Source organism: Panulirus ornatus, chromosome 32 (assembly GCF_036320965.1).
Source record: "Panulirus ornatus isolate Po-2019 chromosome 32, ASM3632096v1, whole genome shotgun sequence".
NCBI classification, from domain to species: Eukaryota; Metazoa; Arthropoda; class Malacostraca; order Decapoda; family Palinuridae; genus Panulirus; species Panulirus ornatus.
This window is the reverse complement of record NC_092255.1, coordinates 24020618-24041064: the sequence shown is the minus strand read 5'-3', so window position 1 is coordinate 24041064 and position 20447 is coordinate 24020618. Positions and strand designations below refer to the sequence as shown.

The following is a 20447-nucleotide window of genomic DNA, read 5'->3' as shown; positions in this document are numbered from 1 at the left end:
TTTATTTATCACATAATGCAATCTCCTTCCACATGCTTCTTTATGCACCCAAAACCCAAGAAATCAATTGTATTCTATGATGTTTTGAGGGATATGAAATGTATATTCTGTCTTTTTCTTTAAAAAAAAAAATCATTATTTCATACCTCTTCCACCTTTTTAATCTCCAAAGCCTTCACACTTACCCTGGTGTCTCTCTGCTCAAGTATGTTCTGGAGAAAGTGGATAGCAAACTCACACATAACACATTTGTTGTCATCTCCTACACGACCCTTGCCGACAGCACCACCAAGTACGCCATTTGTGCCGACAGGTGACACATCTGCTTTTATGGTGAAAAAAAGTTTAGAAAAGTTAAGCATCACATCTGCAACTACTTCATCAAATAATTCTTTTAAAGCCAATTTACTTTCAAATACAAACAAACTACCATACTGAAGCAAAAGTTAATCCCAGAAAAAGGCACCTACATTACAAGTTCTCAAATTCCTATATCAGAGCAGCACAAGTCTACCCAAGATGGTTTCATATTCATTAAAATTATGAATGGTAATCCATCAAAAATTGAAATGGGTTCAAAAGAGGACAATTCTTTTTTTCCTGAGCATAGACAGGGTGAGATGACACTGCTGTTCTAGTCCCCACTCCAGAGCTTGAAAGGACAAAATATCTAGCCTACTTATAATTTCCCATACCTCTAAATACAAGAACTAAAACAAACAGGGTAAATATACACTGTCAACAAAACTGTTATACCGCCTGAGTGACTTTAGGCAATCTCTCACCACAGCCCTACATGCAACAGAAAACATTAGGGGCAAGTAAGGAAAATTAAGGTGCATATGGAATAGCAAATGTTCAATTCACCCTATCCAGGCTTACAAACTACCTCAATTCAAAACTGGCATATCCAAATGGAAATCCATTCTTAAACAACAGAAAAAATTATTTTACTTATTCCACCATTCGTCAGTCTCACACGAGGCAAATGCAATTCTTCTTGTTCTTGCTCAAATTCTATGGCAGCAGCTTCATCATCACCAGTCATTCTATGACCTTGCTGTTCATCAACCAGGACACTAGGTTCAAGAGGTATCAAGGGTAAAGTGGCTGGTTCCTGAGCATCAAGCAAGGTCCACACAGGATACTGTTGATGAAGAGTTGGATTAGGCACATAAATGTGCATACACAAGTATCACTTTAGTAAAAGAAAATTACTTTCATATTTTGATAAGTCACCTGATAAGCATTTGCTATGGCCATTCTACTCTATTCTCATGAAGGAATATCATTTGAAAAACAAACTCCCTGAATAAAGTGATTATTCCCTCATTCATGCATGAGATATTTTTCTCATACTTTGTTTTATCTCATGTTAATGAAATAGTATTGGGAAAAAATTGAGAATATGCATAATGCACTGAACAAGATACCTCATTCACAACAGTCATTCAGACATATGTGGATGCAATATTTCTATTACACTAAACTATTTTGCCTCCCTTTTTTTTCCTCTTTTCACAGGTTAATACTAATTTGTTTTTATTCGTGCAATACAGGGGGGAAGTTCTACACTTGCAGGGAACCATGTTTTAAACTTTCTTTTAGTATCAAACATTAAATTCTTTACAATATACTCTTTTAGTCCCAGTTATCTACAATTTTGTTGCTCTGAATGCTTAGCAACTTATCACTTAATAAGTCCTTTCTGCATTTTCTTGGCAAGTCCTAACCGCAATCTCTCATTCAAATCCTGGAGAATTGTTCTTTGTCTACTTCACAAACTACATTCAGAAACTCATATGTCATTACAGCCTACAATCTTCCCTCTCTTTATTAACAAGAGTGATTCCACTGCAACTAGGCTCTTCCTGTACCTAAATTTCCTCACTTCTAATCCAGTCTTTGTTACTTGCCTCAGGATCTTCATATTAATGCACCCTCTCTAAACTGGTGAACAAAGTGAAGATGCATATCTTTTACAGATTCAATATACACAATGAATCCTTCAAATATATCAAAATCCAAGTATTTGAAGGCAACCATAATGTGGACAATAAACAATCCTCAAGTCCTTTTCATGTACGATTCCTTATATCCATTTCCTCAAGATGGAAGCCACAATCAGACCTTCCACTTTGTCCCATCTTCAGCACTCTATATCTAACAGAGTTAAACAATTAGCTAGCCTATCTCAGTCTCTCTAGAGATCTTCAAAGACCTACCTACATGTCTATTCCTTTGGACATCCCTTCACTTTGTCTCATCTTCATCATCTTACATTTAAGCAAGGTAAAAGCAATCAACCATATATCTGACAACAGCTGAAACATATCTTGGTCTCTTTGAATATTTTCAAAATTCTACTCAAGTGTCTTTACCCCGTGTCTTCTAAACTTAATCTCCCTGTTACTAACAAACTTCATATTCATGATAAATCCAGTAAGAGCTTATTAATATGCTTTCCTGCCAAGCATGTCCAAAATACATACCTCATTAGCAAAGACAGAGTTCAAGCCACAAAGTCCAACAGCTTCACAGATTTGCTTGGGGTGGATTTCAGCTATCAACAGGTTGTACAGGGGCAGATAGTACTCGTCAACCAGGGCAAGACAATTTTTGCTGAACTTACCAGTCTGGTGACATAAACCATCCAAGATCTGAAATGATGAATACACCTTTACTACCGACCATATTAAAAATCAATATTTTACTTCAGTCATGTATCTCACCCTGTATGTATAGTTTTTCTCGACACTGAAATTAGGGAGGCTGCTAAAAACATCTTCAAATGCTATGGCTTCAAACCATTTCTGTTCAAACTATCTACCTATCTATCTATATGTCTGACATGCATTCCCTCCAGGAACTCCCATCAAAGGGAGGCCATGACAAAAAAGGTCTACTTATCCGTCCTTACATGGCACTTTCATATACACCATTCCACACATTCTTCCCCTCACACCAACCACTTAAATCCAACTATCATACACTCTCCTTTTAAATTTCTCATCTTGTATTCTTTCCACAGGGACAAACCACTTGATGTAATATATTTCACACACTACCACTCCACAATTGATTACCTTTGCATTCCCTGCCATACCAAGGCTTTTATATACCCCTTCATTACTTTATACCATTTAGTCATACCAAGACACTCCATCAATTTCTTCATTCCATCTAGTCATACCACTTGCTCCTCTCAAACAGCTCATTTCCACAGCTAGGATTCTTGACCTCTGTGACCCATCTCACGCCCATGTTTCGGCAGCAAAGTTCATGATCAGAAGGACTATGCCACCATTTAATCCCTTCTTCACTCTTCTCTTAAATATCTAGCCTTCATTATCATATTACAGGACCCAATGATTATTCTATCTTATACTGCACTTTCCCTTATCACTCCTTCCATATCACCAAACTTACTAAAGATAGTTCACAAACACTTAAAAGTTCTGTTAACTCTTCCAGTCTTTCTCCCTCCACATTTGTAAAACAGTTTAGTACACTTTCTTCTCCTACCCTATAAGGCTTTGCAAAATCTACACTTTCACTTAGTGAAAAGTTTTCTCTCAAATACCATTACTTTTCATCTACTCTCATTTGTAATCAGTCATCTATGTTAAACACATCATAAAACAAACCTACAGCCTTCTGCAACTCCTTCACTCACAGCAAACACAGTATCATCTGCGGACAGGATTTTTACTAGTCACCAAACCTCACCACCAAACTAACTCTACATCTCTTTCCTATAGTTTTGCATTCATATCTCATACTTTCAACCATATACATGTTACAAAGCGAAGGCAACATCACATAGCCCTGCCTCATATAAGTATACCCAAACTTAGTTACATGCATACACATTTAGATTCCCCAGCCAGAGCATTCAAGGAGGAGGAGCACTCCCTGTTTGGCTCTTACTGTTCCCTCTTCCATAAACTTAAATACAAGAAGGGGAAGCTTGCAGCCACCTACTCCCACCCATTTTAGTCACCTTCCAGGACACACAGGGAATACAGAGACAAAATTCTCTCTCTCCTACCCCAAAGATTTATCTTTATGTAGAAACATATATATTTATACAAGTGAAAAAATACATGCATTGGAATTTAAGCAAAACCCACAAGCATAGGACTTCATGTGATGACTCTCTGCACTTGCTGTGCAAGTCTTCATGTGGTAGTTCCAGGCATTCAAGGATTAACTCAAAATATTCTTTACATTTTCCTAATCCTGTGCAAAAGTAGTTAGTCATTATGCAAATACACATCAAAGCCTACAGACAAAAATCTAGTTTAGTGCCAATATTCAGAGACATGTACTTTTACACAAAGACTTACAGAAAAGGTAATCCAATGTTAAAAAAAAATATCCATAACACCCGGTAAATCTAAGAGCACACAACCTACCTCATGAGAAAACATATATTATTGGCATCAACTATAAAGTTAAACTCCATTCTCTCCTTGGTACACAACAAAACCAATATGGTCACAATTTTTCATAGGCAGATAGAGTGAATGAAATGAAAGTTTTTTACAGGTAGATGAAAAAATGAACAAAATATAAGACATATTTGGGGAGTAATAATGATACAGCAAAATCCTCAATCCATGAGAGGGGATTCAGAAGGAATGGCATTGTGGAATAAAAGTGAAAATGAGCTGTCAAACATAGAATTGGGCCCAATTAACACAAATATATTAATATAACCAAGTATTTTTTGTTACTTTTGGATACTATTCTACCTTTTCAAAAAGGAAACAGTTTCTCTTTATTCTTATTTTTTGGGCTTTCTGTGATTAAATTCAAAGACCATGCCCACCATTGAAGAGTTAAGCACTACTGTCTGATATAATAATCAAACAATATAACTGCACCCAGCAAAACAAGAGCACCCATAAAAATTTTCACATGCCTTAACTGGAACATGGGCATCATCCATGCAATTTGTCTGTTGATTCCATAGACAAATAGACTGACTATGGATTCTTAGACATAAAAAGGCACATATGGAATCCTTGGAATCTGCAAACACTGCATAAGAGTTGCCCTTTGCCAGTGGCCTGTTAATGGCGAGGCACTAAAGGCTAAGCAGCAGCTCTAAAGTATACTGGTTATGAAGACACTATTACTGTGGGCACCCCCCTTGAGGAAGTTTCAGCAGAAACAAGCATCAGAGATATAGATAGACAGATAGATGAAGCTTCTTTTCAAGAACTCTAGTTAAAAATAATTGCCTTTACCTGTTTGAACTCTTCCTCAGTTGTGTTGGCAGTGAGAACATCTCGCCAGTGTTTTACTATAGCCACACAAAAGTCACATGGTTCATTGCCTGTGTGTTGCAAGGCAGGCCTCTGGTAAAATGCAGTCTCGTGCATTCTGTTTTCACACATTTCTGATTGTTAAAAGAAAAATGGTATTTATAGTTATAATACTGAATCTTAAACTAATCCTTATTTCCAGAAACACCAATCTATTTATCTATCTATCTATATATATATATATCTTTTTCTTTTTCATACTATTCGCTATTTCCCGCATTAGCAAGGTAGCGTTAAGAACAGAGGACTGAGCCTTTGAGGAAATATCCTCACCTGGCCCCCTTCTCTGTTCTTTCTTTTGGAAAATTAAAAAAAAAAACGAGAAGGGAGGATTTCCAGCCCCCCCGCTCCCTCCCCTTTTAGTCGCCTTCTACGACACGCAGGGAATACATGGGAAGTATTCTTTCTCCCCTATCCCCAGGGGATATATATATATATATATATATATATATATATATATATATATATTTCTTTTTTTGCCGCTGTCTCCCGCGTTTGCGAGGTAGCGCAAGGAAACAGACGAAAGAAATGGCCCAACCCACCCCCATACACATGCCTTGATTCAATCCACTGACAGCACGTCAACCCCGGTATACCACATCGCTCCAATTCACTCTATTCTTTGCCCTCCTTTCACCCTCCTGCATGTTCAGGCCCCGATCACACAAAATCTTTTTCACTCCATCTTTCCACCTCCAATTTGGTCTCCCTCTTCTCCTCGTTCCCTCCACCTCAGACACATATATCCTCTTGGTCAATCTTTCCTCACTCATTCTCTCCATGTGACCAAACCATTTCAAAACACCCTCTTCTGCTCTCTCAACCAAGCTCTTTTTATTTCCACACATCTCTCTTACCCTTACGTTACTTACTCGATCAAACCACCTCACACCACACGTTGTCCTCAAACATCTCATTTCCAGCACATCCATCCTCCTGTGCACAACTCTATCCATAGCCCACACCTCACAACCATACAACATTGTTGGAACCACTATTCCTTCAAACATACCCATTTTTGCTTTCCGAGATAATGTTCTCGACTTCCACACATTCTTCAAGGCTCCCAGGATTTTCGCCCCCTCACCATCCCTATGATCCACTTCCGCTTCCATGGTTCCATCCGCTGCCAGATCCACTCCCAGATATCTAAAACACTTCACTTCCTCCAGTTTTTCTCCATTCAAACTCACCTCCCAATTGACTTGACCCTCAACCCTACTGTACCTAATAACCTTGCTCTTATTCACATTTACTCTTAACTTTCTTCTTTCACACACTTTACCAAACTCAGTCACCAGCTTCTGCAGTTTCTCACATGAATCAGCCACCAGCGCTGTATCATCAGCGAACAACAACTGACTCACTTCCCAAGCTCTCTCATCCACAACAGACTTCATTCTTGCCCCTCTTTCCAAAACTCTTGCATTCACCTCCCTAACAACCCCATCCATAAACAAATTAAACAACCATGGAGACATCACACACCCCTGCCGCAAACCTACATTCACTGAGAACCATACCATACATATACATAATCACCGTTTCCTGCATCAGCAAGGTACTACCAGGGAACTATTCTAAGCACCTCCTAAACCACCAGAGGCATCATGCAGTTTATGAAAGGATATCAATTAAAAGGTAGTATTTCAAAATTCTAGCAACATACAAACTTACCAACAAGATCACAGAAGTTGTCAGGTGTTAGTTCCTCAGTAAGAAATTTATAGATATTTTCAAAATTGGCTTCCACTAAGGCCATGCAACCATCAGAAAGGGATCCAAGACGTCCACATACAGCTAGCAAACGGTCCATAAGCTGTGGATTGATACAACCAAATTTTGAAACATGAATAAATATATACACACATGGGAGACAAGCCTAAATTACATACATTTACTTCAACAAACAAGAATTCAAAGGCAAATTTTTACAGCTACACAGATGATAAGCACATTAACAGATGTAATGCAACATGATCTTTTTTTCCACAATGCTAGGATATTTGCACAGAGGGATGAAAGTAACTGCACAATGAGGGGTTGGAATGCTTGAATCCAATCTACATAAAATACCTTTACTTTTCAGACTTGTTTGCCATTTCCTGCTTTTCCAAGGCAGTAGCAGGAACAGATAAAACAATCCTTATTTGCTTATAATCATCCTCTAGTTATGTATAATGCATTGAAACAGGCCTAATATCTACACCAATTCTGTCGTACCCCTAGTTCAGCCTACTTACAACGCATTATCCCCACATGCACATCACTCCAGAGTGCTCCATCCCAAACAAACCTCACCCTCCTGAATGTTCAGGCCCTGACACCTCAAAACTTTTTTCATTTCATCCTTCCATCTCTTTCCCTCCCTCCACTTTTGTCACATAGATCCTCTTTATCTGCCATTTCTCACTACTCTCCATACATCCATGCATATATGAAATTTCTGCAAATTCAATGAACATAGGAAAAGGAATCTTCCTAAAAGTTCTGGTTCTTTTTGCTTTTCATATCCTAAGAGGATAAAAATCATATATGAAAATCTTGGAACCTACTAAAGGGCTTGAAATTTAATGGTATGCCAGTCACACAAATGAAACACTTGCTATCTACTGTCAGTACCAAAAATGAATGTAGTGTATCAGGAATAAAGGTTATTTCATTACATATACTTAAAAGGGTAAGAAACGAGAAACCATATACAAAGGAACAGAAATGCAAATAATCCATAATGAAACTCATGACAAACATTCAGAAAAATTTTGTTTGATCACATCCTAGAATCTTTTTTATTGTCATTCAACATACATCACAATTTTTTTTAAATGTAACTACAAAGAAGGGGAAAATTCACCAAAGAAAACCGACTCAAACTAGTCAAACTAAATGTAGTTAGAAATACTTCTAAGGCATGATCATACTGCACAGTTTGAATCTAATCTAGAGAATACAAATTCCTGGCTCATAAAGACAAAGATATATTGGTAGAATCAGACACACTGCTCAAGGATTCACAATAAAATAAAAACTAACTTACAAAAATCACAATCATGTCAAAGTCCCAAAATCAAGGACATCATACTTTCACATTAAGGAAAAAAATCCAGTTAGCAAAGCCCTCCCAAATGCTACTCTACTATCACATTTACACCGACTGCCAGCTTAAAGATTGATGATGTGGCAAGGTGGGAGTCTAAATAATAAACAAGCTGTGAACTAATAATCAACAGAGATTGAAGAAACCATTAATCCATTCTAACTGGGCTAACATGGAAGCATGCATGGGATTTCCAATCAAGGCATTAAAATAATGCTCCAACACTGGAAAAGAATAAATGTACAGCCTTACTTCAGCACGAGAATGAGTCTTCACCAAGCGTATTGTTCGAGTAACGAAGTCTTTGCAGGATTCACAATCACCTGGTTGTGGGTGATGGACTGGTTGGGAAGGCACAATTACATTTGACTCAACGGGGTGACTCTCCTGCCAAAAATGTAATACTTACAATATGGTAAAAATGTCACATTCAAGGAAGATTCATTTTTTGAAAAAGTGAAGTAACTATGTAACATCTCTGTGAATGGTAAAGAAGTGGAAGCTGTGAAGGCTGGAGAATGTAAGTGCAGGGGGTGCATGTGGCTTAGGGGAGCATGTGGTGTGTGTGTGTGTGTGTGTTTCAGTGGAATGTTGGTGAGGGAGAAGAAAGAAGCATTTGGATGGTGTTACGCACATGAATAACATTACTCTCGAGCTAAGGGATGAAATCGAACACTCATCTAAATGTTCCTTCTTACTTCTTTTATCTACTATTCCTACCATTTTGCCAAAAGGCAGGTCCAGCACATACAGCTCATCACAGGAAAATCTAGAGTTACGAAGAATGAGCTGCGCGAGTTAAGTGTTACATATGACAAGGATATTGTGTGTTTGTAGACAGAATGCCAGTAGAACACATGTCAGTAATGCAGAAAGAAAAGACAGCTAAGTGGGTCAGAGGAGTGCAACATTTAGGCAGGAGTATTAGGTAGAAAAATAAGGTAGTAGAAGGTAGGAGCATTAGATAGTAGTCACTGGGAACATTAGGAAGGAGCCTCTGCAAACACTGCATTAAACTTGCCCTCTGCCACTGGCCTGCTAAGGGTCAGGCAATAAAGGCTAAAGAGCGGGCACTGGAGATCTTTAGTTATGGACACTGTTGCTGTGGCCAACCCTTTGAGGGAGTTCCAATTGGAACAAGCATCAGAGATATAGACAAATTAACTTTACAATTACCCAAACACCAATTTCTAAGAAAAAGTTCTAGTGTTACCTACGATCTCTTTCCAGAGGCTCCTGCAACCCAAGAATGCTATTCTTCCAGTGACAGGAAAATGTGAACTTCTTTAAAGTGAGAAGTTCTCTAATATGACTATTTTCCTAAGGATTTAGCCTTGCGGTGAAACCTTGATCAAGCAAAATCTACTAACATCAATGTAAGACTTTCTTAAGTCTATATGAATGGAGTTAATCTCTGTTCCTTAAGTAATTCAAGCTCAACACATAGGTCATACAAAACCTTGTCCTTTCTTATGCACTGATATGCACTCATTTTAAACACACATATCCATCCCACCTTTCTCTACTTTTGACTTATCCATGACTGCTCCCCTTTCCTTGCTGAGTGATGCATATTGTCTTGACCAAACTCTTCACAATGCAAACCTTATCAACATCTTTCAGCTTATATCAGCATCCCCTTAAACCCCAATCACACAATTCCTACAACTTATCTGACCTATACGAATACCCAATTTTACAGGTACTTCCATCACTTACCTTATATTCCTGGATCAACCTGTCAACCCTGACAGAGTTACAAAGGCCAGCAGCAGCACAAACCACCTGAGGGTTCATCTGAGAGGCCAAGGTATCGATGAGCTCTGGAATGAAGTCATCTGCCACATGAACACACTCATCTGCCAACACCTTGATTGGAATCAGGTGACATGATCCCTCAAAGACTTCACGAATTTCCTCCTGATGTAGACAAATCGCAAATATTTACAAAATACATAGAAATGTAAGGAAAAAATAAAAAATTGTGAAAAAAGTAAAAGGCAAAAAATATACAATACTAATTGCCATTTATATCTAACTGCAGTTAAGAGTTACTGATAGGGACAAAAGAATCATTTTAATTTCCATAATGTACTCTGAAGTTGAAACTTTATGAGCACCAAAGAGTGAAATCTTAAAGGTTAATACTATCTTTATGAGTTACAATTCTTGAAAATTACAAGTAATTCTATCATTAACACGATACATTTTTTCCTCATTACGTATCCAACATTTCCTGTGTTTGCAATGTAATGTCAAGAACAGATGACCGAGCTTTTACGAAAAGAAAACCAGGGAAGGAGGATTTCCAGCCCATGTTCCCCTCCCTTTTCAGTTGCATTGTACTACATGCAGGGAATACTTGAGCAGTACGGTTTCTTCCTTATACCCTAGAATAAACACCACATATATCATCATTAGTATTATACTTTGTCGCTCTCTCCCATGTTAGTGAGGTAGCACAAGGAAACAGACAAAAGAATGGCCCAACTCATTCACATACACATGTATATACATATATGTCCACACACACACATGTACATACCTATACATTCCCTCCACCTCTGACACATATATCCTGTCATTCTTTCCTCACTCATTCTCTCCATGTGACCAAACCATTTCAAAACACCCTTTTTTTGCTCTCTCAACCACACTTTTTATTTCCACACATCTCTCTTACCCTTTTATTACTTACTTGATCAAACCATCTTACACCACATATTGCCCTCAAACATCTCATTTCCATCTCATCCACCCTCCTCCACACAACCCTATCTATAGCCCATGCCTCGCAACCATATAACATTGTTGGAACCACTATTCCTTCAAACATACCTATTTTTGCTTTCCGAGATAATGTTCTCGCCTTCCACAGTTTTTTCAATGCTCCCAGAACTTTCGCCCCCTACCCCACCATGTGACTCACTCCTGCTTCCATGGTTCCATCTGCTGCCAAATCCACTCCCAGATATCTAAAACACTTCACCTCCTCCAGTTTTTCTCCATTCAAACTTACCTCCTAACTGACTTGCCCCTCAACCCTCCTGTACCTAATAACCTTGCTCTTATTCACATTTACTCACAGCTTTCTTCTTTCACACACTTTACCTAACTCAGTCACCAACTTCTGCAATTTCTCACCCGAATCAACCACCAGTGCTGTTTTATCAGTGTACAACAACTGACTCACTTCCCACGCCCTCTCATCCACAACAGACTGCATACTTGCCCCTCTCTCCAAAACTCTTGCATTCACCTCCCTAACAACCCCATCCATGAACAAATTAAACATATATACTATCATAATATTTATCATACTCGATCGCTGTTTCCTGCATTAGCAAGGTAGCACCAGGAAAGAGATGAAGAAAGACCCATCCACTCACCTACACATACATACATATACATAAATATATCTTCTATACATGCACATACATGGATACACATGTACACATTTATATTTGCTCACCTTCATTCACCTACTGCGCCAACTTACCCCACGGGAAACAGCATCACTACTCCATGTCAGCGAGGTAGCACTAGGAAACAGAAAGGCCGCATCCACTCACTCATTCTCTAGCTGTCATTTGTAATGTTTCTAAACACAGCTCCCTGTCCACATCCAGGCCACACAGACCTTTCCATGGTTTACCCCAGACGCTTCACATGCCGTTTCAGTCCACTGACAGTAAGTTGACCCCAGTACACCACATTCAAATTCACTACTCCACACACACCTTTCACCCTCCTGCATGCTCTGTTACTCAAAATCTTTTTCACTCCATCCTTCCACCTCCAGTCTGGTCTCCCAGTTCCCCTTCTTCCCTCCACTTCTAACACATATTGCATTATGGTCAAGAGCGTTTACCACTACACCATGCAGGTCCACACAAGTATGTTTGCAATATTTTCAACTAAGAAGAGTAACATTCTCCCAGATGACAGCTGCTGCATCACTTCTGCATCAATATGGCACATGATTATCACTCCACTTACACTTACTACATGTTCCCATGGTCAAAATGAAATTATGTTATGACAACATGGTAGAAATTCAGATAATTATCATTTGTAAAAATAATGTTACTACAGTAAAATCTTGATAATGAAAACATTAGCCCTCTTTATCAGCTCAAGCACCTTCCTCGTGACCTTCTGCTTTCTCTTGCATGCTTCATTTCACTAGTACTCCACCCATACAAATAAAACCAATGTAAATATCATTACCTGTGTTTCATTGCTAAGAAGCTGGTCTCTAGCCTCTTTGACCATATTTTTGCATAATGTACAAATATCATCATTGTCCTCTGGAAGGTGTTGCTTCTCCCACACACTTTGAATGCAATGTGTAACTGCACTACACTCTTTTGCATTACTGCAACAAAAAATGACATGCCCAAGTTAAATGTAAATTGCCTTTCCATGTTTTTGAAAAGCAACTTTGCTTTGTTTGTCAATATAGGGTATATGGTGCAATTTCTTCTATACAGACTTTTGCATTTGAATATCAATCTTCAACACACACACACACACATATATATATATATATATATATATATATATATATATATATATATGCACAATCACCCCTGAAAAGAACAGCAAGGTTGTGTGGACAGGGATATTCTGGGGGATAACCATGGTTCACACACCAAGGGGAGGGAAGATCATACATGTCAGGTCACTCAGTAGACCTCACTGCCTACCTGCTCTCCACAGGGATTAGTGAAGCCCTACCTCACTGTTGTCCTGTGCATTTAACGACTTCAACACTGGCATCTCTCTCACTCTTAAGGATTTAATATGGAAAAGTACTGACTGATCTTATCTACACTTTCCAGTGGTGATTGTGCATAAACCTCTTTAAGGTGGAGTGAAAGTTTTCCATATAAATAAATAAATAAATATATATATATATATATATATATATATATATATATATATATATATATATATATATTTTTTTTTTTTTTTTTTTTTCATACTATTCGCCATTTCCCGCATTAGCGAGGTAGCGTTAAGAACAGAGGACTGGGCCTTTGAGGGAATATCCTCATATGGCCCCCTTCTCTGTTCCTTCTTTTGGAAAATTTAAAAAAAAATGAGAGGGGAGGATTTCCAGCCCCCCGCTCCCATATATATATATATATATATATATATATATATATATATATATATATATATATATATATATATACACCTTCTTTCAAACTATTCGCCATTTCCTGCATTAGCAAGGTAACGTTAAGAACAAAGGACTAGGCCTCTGAGGGAATATCCTCACCTGGCCTCCTTCTCTGTTCCTTCTTTTGGAAAATCAAAAAAAAAAAAAAAAAAAAACAGGAGGGGAGGATTTCCAGCTCCCCCACTCCCTCCCCTTTTAGTCGTCTTCTACGACACGCAGGGAATACGTGGGAAGTATTCTTTCTCCCCTATCCCCAGGGATAATATTCCCTGCGTGTCGTAGGGGGCTCCCTCCCCTTTTAGTCGCCTTCTACGACACGCAGGGAATACGTGGGAAGTATTCTTTCTCCCCTATCCCCAGGGATAATATATATATATATATATATATATATATATATATATATATATATATATATATATATATATATATTTATATTTCATTTTATTTTGCTTTGTCGCCGTCTCCCGCATTTGCGAGGTAGCACAAGGAAACAGACGAAAGAAATGGCCCAACCCACCCCCATACACATGTATATACATACACGTCCACACACGCAAATATACATACCCATACATCTCAATGTACACATATATATATACACACACAGACACATACATATATACACATGCACACAATTCACACTGTCTGCCTTTATTCATTCCCATTGCCACCTCGCCACACATGGAATAACATCCCCCTCCCCCCTCATGTGCGCAAGGTAGCACTAGGAAAAGACAAAAAGGCCCCATTTGTTCACACTCAGTCTCTAGCTGTCATGTAATAATGCCCGAAACCACAACTCCCTTTCCACATCCAGGCCCCACATAACTTTCCATTGTTTACCCCATAACTTTCCATTGTATATATATATATATATATATATATATATATATATATATATATATATATATATCATCAGCGAACAACAACCGACTCGCTTCCCAAGCTCTCTCATCCCCAACAGACTTCATCCTTGCCCCTCTTTCCAAAACTCTTGCATTCATCTCCCTAACAACCCCATCCATAAACAAATTAAACAACCATGGAGACATCACACACCCCTGCCGCAAACCTACATTCACTGAGAACCAATCACTTTCTTCTCTTCCTACACGTACACATAACTTACATCCTCGATAAAAACTTTTCACTGCTTCTAACAACTTGCCTCCCACACCATATATTCTTAATACCTTCCACAGAGCATCTCTATCAACTCTATCATATGCCTTCTCCAGATCCATAAATGCTACATACAAATCCATTTGCTTTTCTAAGTACTTCTCACATACATTCTTCAAAGCAAACACCTGATCCACACATCCTCTACCACTTCTGAAACCACACTGCTCTTCCCCAATCTGATGCTCTGTACATGCCTTCACCCTCTCAATCAATACCCTCCCATACAGTCAGTTGTTCGCTGATGATACAGCGCTGGTGGCTGATTCATGCGAGAAACTGCAGAAGCTGGTGACTGAGTTTGGTAAAGTGTGTGAAAGAAAAAAGTTAAGAGTAAATGTGAATAAGAGCAAGGTTATTAGGTACAGTAGGGTTGAGGGTCAAGTCAATTGGGAGGTGAGTTTGAATGGAGAAAAACTGGAGGAAGTGAAGTGTTTTAGATATCTGGGAGTGGATCTGGCAGCGGATGGAAACATGGAAGCGGAAGTGGATCATAGGGTGGGGGAGGGTGCGAAAATTCTGGGAGCCTTGAAGAATGTGTGGAAGTCGAGAACATTATCTCGGAAAGCAAAAATGGGTATGTTTGAAGGAATAGTGGTTCCAACAATGTTGTATGGTTGCGAGGCGTGGACTATGGATAGAGTTGTGCGCAGGAGGATGGATGTGCTGGAAATGAGATGTTTGAGGACAATGTGTGGTGTGAGGTGGTTTGATCGAGTAAGTAACGTAAGGGTAAGAGAGATGTGTGGAAATAAAAAGAGCGTGGTTGAGAGAGCAGAAGAGGGTGTTTTGAAATGGTTTGGTCACATGGAGAGAATGAGTGAGGAAAGATTGACCAAGAGGATATATGTGTCGGAGGTGGAGGGAACGAGGAGAAGAGGGAGACCAAATTGGAGGTGGAAAGATGGAGTGAAAAAGATTTTGTGTGATCGGGGCCTGAACATGCAGGAGGGTGAAAGGAGGGCAAGGAATAGAGTGAATTGGAGCGATGTGGTATACCAGGGTTGACGTGCTGTCAGTGGATTGAATCAAGACATGTGAAGCGTCTGGGGTAAACCATGGAAAGCTGTGTAGGTATGTATATTTGCGTGTGTGGACGTATGTATATACATGTGTATGGGTTGGGCCATTTCTTTCGTCTGTTTCCTTGCGCTACCTTGCAAACGCGGGAGACAGCGACAAAGCAAAAAAAAAAAAAAAAATATATATATATATATATATATATATCTTATATGTACACAGCAAAAATATGATCTTTACAATTTAAATGACATGATAAAGATGAAAAAATCTGAAAAATAAATTTTTCTTGCAAATAAAACATGTGGGCAAGTAATTGTTTCTTGTAAATATCTGGCACCTTCCACTTTAGGAGGATATTTCCACTCAGGTATTCAAACCTCTTAAAAGTTATCAAATGATCAATGATACTTGTTGTTCACTGGTGTAAAGATCACTTTTGTGCTGCGTGTGCATACAAGAATGACAAAAAATAAAAGCAAAATAGTTTTCAATCAATTAATAAAAAAAAATCATTAAACAAGCCTCATTGGAACACTTCAGTTTTCTAAAATGCTGTTGGCACAAAAACTTACCCGTGGATTCTACACTAAATTTACTTTCATATAATTTTCTCATTCTGTAAGAATATACCTTCCTTATTACATTCTGCTCGAGTATGAATGCCTTTATAAAAATGGGTGTATGTGGGTAGGCTGTCAAGAAGTACAGAGAAAATTCTACCGAGAGGTTAAAGATTTAACACAGGCTACACATTCAAAGCAATGAAAAAAAATAAAAATACTGGGGTGCATTCATCTGTTGCAATGAAGAGGTTACCAACTTAGTCTACAACAGAAACTCACAGAAAACACGGGAAAAATGAAGATAACTTACGGTAGTGAATCACACCAATAACTCGGCCCATACGTGCACTTTTTGCTGCCTAAGAGGGCACTCTCCCCAGACAGAATAAAGCCTGTTAAAGATAAATTTCAAAAATACTTCAAACTACATGACATAAATCTGCACGGCTAACAAAACATACCATTAAAATAAAAAACAATCAAATCAATGTATACTCATATGCAGTACTTGAATAATAAAATGCTCAAAATCAATATCTTTGTTTACCATTACAGTGAAAAGTAATAAAGTATATGGTCATATTACACAACTGAAGGAATATACGTCAGTGGTCTAAATTTTTCACATAGTTATGTCAAAGTATTTTAAACATAAAGCTGAACACCAAAGCTTTCCCTAAGTGCTACATACAGACTGTTGGTGCAAACAAGCTAAATTAGTTTGGTTATGATACATATCCTAATTCTACTATGCCAGATAAATTACTAAACATTCACAGAAGCTGCAGGTCTGAAAATGAATGTTAAACAAAACAAATATGAAAAATGTTCAGCTCAATGTACCAAATGTAATGCATAATCCTAATATCCTGTATTTCATTTTTCTGCCTTAGTACACATGAGTCTGCATGCGACTACTGTTTGTTCTGGTAAATACATGCTCAGCAGTAAAATTGGGATTTACAGAAAAATACCCCATATGAACAGTACAACAAAAATCATTACAAATAAATTCAACATAGCATATTCATTTTTAGTGATTCACGTCATCAAATTATTTTACTCAAGACATTAAATATTCCTGTATATCCAAAAAAGCCTGAAAAACATCAAATTTTACTTAAAAAAACAAATGTCGTCCTATCTATATACATCCAAATGTGTTCTACCTTTCCATTGTTAATGATACAAAGTGGGCAAATGATTGCCCACATAAAGATTTCTTTTATGCTTTACAAGCAACCTTTCAGCATCCTTTACTAATGTGATTTACACAAGGTTGTATCATCTTCCAATGATGATATGAAAGTGGCTATGTTTGCATCAATGTCAGATACAAAAACGAGGAACAGGAGTTCCTTTGAAGACTGAGCTTTACTAATATATCATAATCACTAAATATCAATAAAAATATTAATAGCTCCAATAGAAAATAGGGTAAGGTTTATGAGTTTCATAACTACAAATTCCCAGCTCTTCATAGCCCTCCCCACTATCAACTCTATTATTGTGGAACGAGCAATAAGGTTATAATCCAGCAGTAGATATAAATTACCATTACTATAACTAAGCAGACCATTGATACGTTTTTCCAAATCATTAATAATTTTCGTCATGCCACACAAAAAAAATTTCCAAGAACAATTCCTTTCCCTCTCCGCTGGTGTTCATCTGTTTCCACAATGTATATATAGCCAACAATTCCAAAATAATTTTCACCGGATCCTAAAAAATATAAGTGTGACGCATATCAACCTATGTTGGGTTTGGTTCGGTTTGATAATCACTTGGCTCAGCTGTGTTCCCACCATTTAATTCACTCATTTCAATCTAATTAAAAAGTGGGTAATCTGTATGATAATGCACACGTGAAAAGTTAAGCACAAATATTTCCTCCTACCATTAAACATCAATATAAGTGCAACCCTAGACATGAGATATACGAAGACCTTGTTTATGAAACGACCTATGACACTATATATATATATATATATATATATATATATATATATATATATATATATATATATATACAAGTAACGGAATTAATATTTGTGCGAGTTACCTGATCAACTGAAATTTCTGCAAATAGTTGAGCGAGAAGGGGAAGTTGAACTTCGCAAGAAGTCTTACGTTCAAAGCTGTAATAGCCTGAAGCTTTTGAACATTTGTAATCGAACTTCTTACTCACCTGCAAGCAGGACAGAGAGAAATACCAGCCCCCGCATGATGTACTATACTAAATGGCGCACTGCAGGGTATGTAACGCCGGACCGCCACTCGTCATGTGATGTGTGTATACACGAACACTCTGAATACCCTTAAGGGCCTTAACCAGTTGCCACTTATCCTAAGGCACTCATTCTGCGCACTTCTCTCCACCGCCAAATTTAAAAAAATGATTATACTACTCACCTATGACTTTGTTATTCCTCTAATGTTAAAACTTCTTCCTGGTTTTATCTACTTGCCGTTACTGGGTGAAATATGAGGTTTTCTTTAGTATGAGTGGCAACGAGCAGGTTGAGTCAGGTCTTCCAGTTACCATGGGTGCAGCCTCAAGCTTATGGCTTTTGTTCTTTTGTCATATACGCATTACAATGTTATATACATTCTTTTGTGACTGACTGATCTGTTTCACTTAATAATGTTGCTATAACGTTAGATAAGTCAATGACAAAAAGAAATTGGTTCATGAAATGCAAATTCACTGCAAATTATTGCATAATACTGATTATATAATATATTCTACTTATCTACTTCTCTAATTTTACTCCTACATTAATCGGTTTTTGTAACTAAAATGTTATGTAATGTTAACCACAAGAAAGACGAAAAATACGAGTGAAAAAATGCTTAAGGATACCGAATACAAGGACAACCTTGACAGCAAATTTAACTAAATCATTGCATGTATCATGACTGTATCAACAAAATATTCTAATACATCACGCAGCAAGTCCAAACAACACTGCTTTGATAAGAAACCCTTGAATTCATGAAGTCATTTCCTTTGTCCTATCCACTGATGTACAGTGTCAGTTGGATAAGGACGTTTGTCGTCACAGGAGAAAGATTCCCTTTAATGGGCTAAATGTTCTCCAATATTCAGAATCATTTTACTATATCTGGCTGGTAAGTGACTGTCTCTTGCGAGGAAATAGACTTGACTATACATGCACTCTTAAGGTACTCCGAAAGCAGTTGTCAAATCAAGCATTTGTTAAAACACTCTTCGTTCGGAATACGCATATACCTAATGATGAAAGTCGGTTTATATTTAAATACTTAGTATTAATAACATAGGAACATCTTAGGTGCTTGTAAAATATGGTTGTTTACTTCAACAAGTATAATAAAGCAGTAACAAAGTAGAGGTACCAGTTAGCCCATTGTTTTACAAGATCCCAATGTCAATTAAGGACTTCCTTTGTATTCATCACTAGTAATTATTCATGGTACGATATTTCAATATAAAATCAAATGCATTCTATTTATGAGCTCTTTTCTCGATTCTCATCCATTTGATATCACTGTGCGTACAGTGAACTTGAGGTGAATTATCTCTGGCGTGGGCGGTTTGGGTGATTAATTCTCAGTACTCCTGTTTTGGGTGCCTTCATTAAATTCAAATTCTTATTACTCATTCTAAGTGTTCATCTACCCATGATTATGGACTGAATGAACTACATCCCTATGTTGTTTACTAAGTATTCAGTTTGATCGCTTATAAATCGGATGAAAGATGTTTCACGTTCTAGTTTAGCGTAATAGTTGTCTCTGTAGACACACAGATAACCTATCGAGCATAATTTTGGGTAATGATAATATTCTCTGCATACCAAACAATACCATCATTTAGAGAACGTACCAAATAAGAAATTATTTAAACTTACTGGATAATGAATATCATCAATGCTATTGGGAATATAAAGTCTGTTAACAATTTATATTCAATCTTCCAACAAGTAACAGCAATTTTCAAGTTTGTGTGTGATCTCGTTAACATTTCAGTTCCACAGTTTCTAGTGTTAATTCTGTATGTTTGTGACTGAACACAG

The 20447-nt window shown here is 37.6% G+C and overlaps 1 protein-coding gene across 4 annotated transcripts in view; it reads right to left on the bottom strand.

Annotated features, from left to right (window-relative positions):
• Positions 1-18734, bottom strand: part of Sap-r (prosaposin) — a 36349-nt gene extending 17615 nt beyond the window's left edge. For 2 of the 4 annotated variants that reach the window (XM_071681246.1, XM_071681248.1), the window contains exons 1-10: positions 18578-18734; positions 16697-16778; positions 12661-12808; positions 10150-10350; positions 8683-8817; positions 7011-7152; positions 5256-5407; positions 2493-2660; positions 955-1147; positions 186-325 (exon numbers count right to left, since the gene is read on the bottom strand). In XM_071681246.1, the coding sequence (XP_071537347.1) occupies positions 186-325; positions 955-1147; positions 2493-2660; positions 5256-5407; positions 7011-7152; positions 8683-8817; positions 10150-10350; positions 12661-12808; positions 16697-16778; positions 18578-18614 (1398 nt within the window). In that variant the 5' untranslated portion in view covers positions 18615-18734. The remainder of the gene's footprint in view (positions 1-185; positions 326-954; positions 1148-2492; positions 2661-5255; positions 5408-7010; positions 7153-8682; positions 8818-10149; positions 10351-12660; positions 12809-16696; positions 16779-18577) is intronic. The other 2 variants (XM_071681247.1, XM_071681249.1) reach the window with 1 other exon arrangement.
• Positions 18735-20447: the final 1713 nt, after the last annotated feature.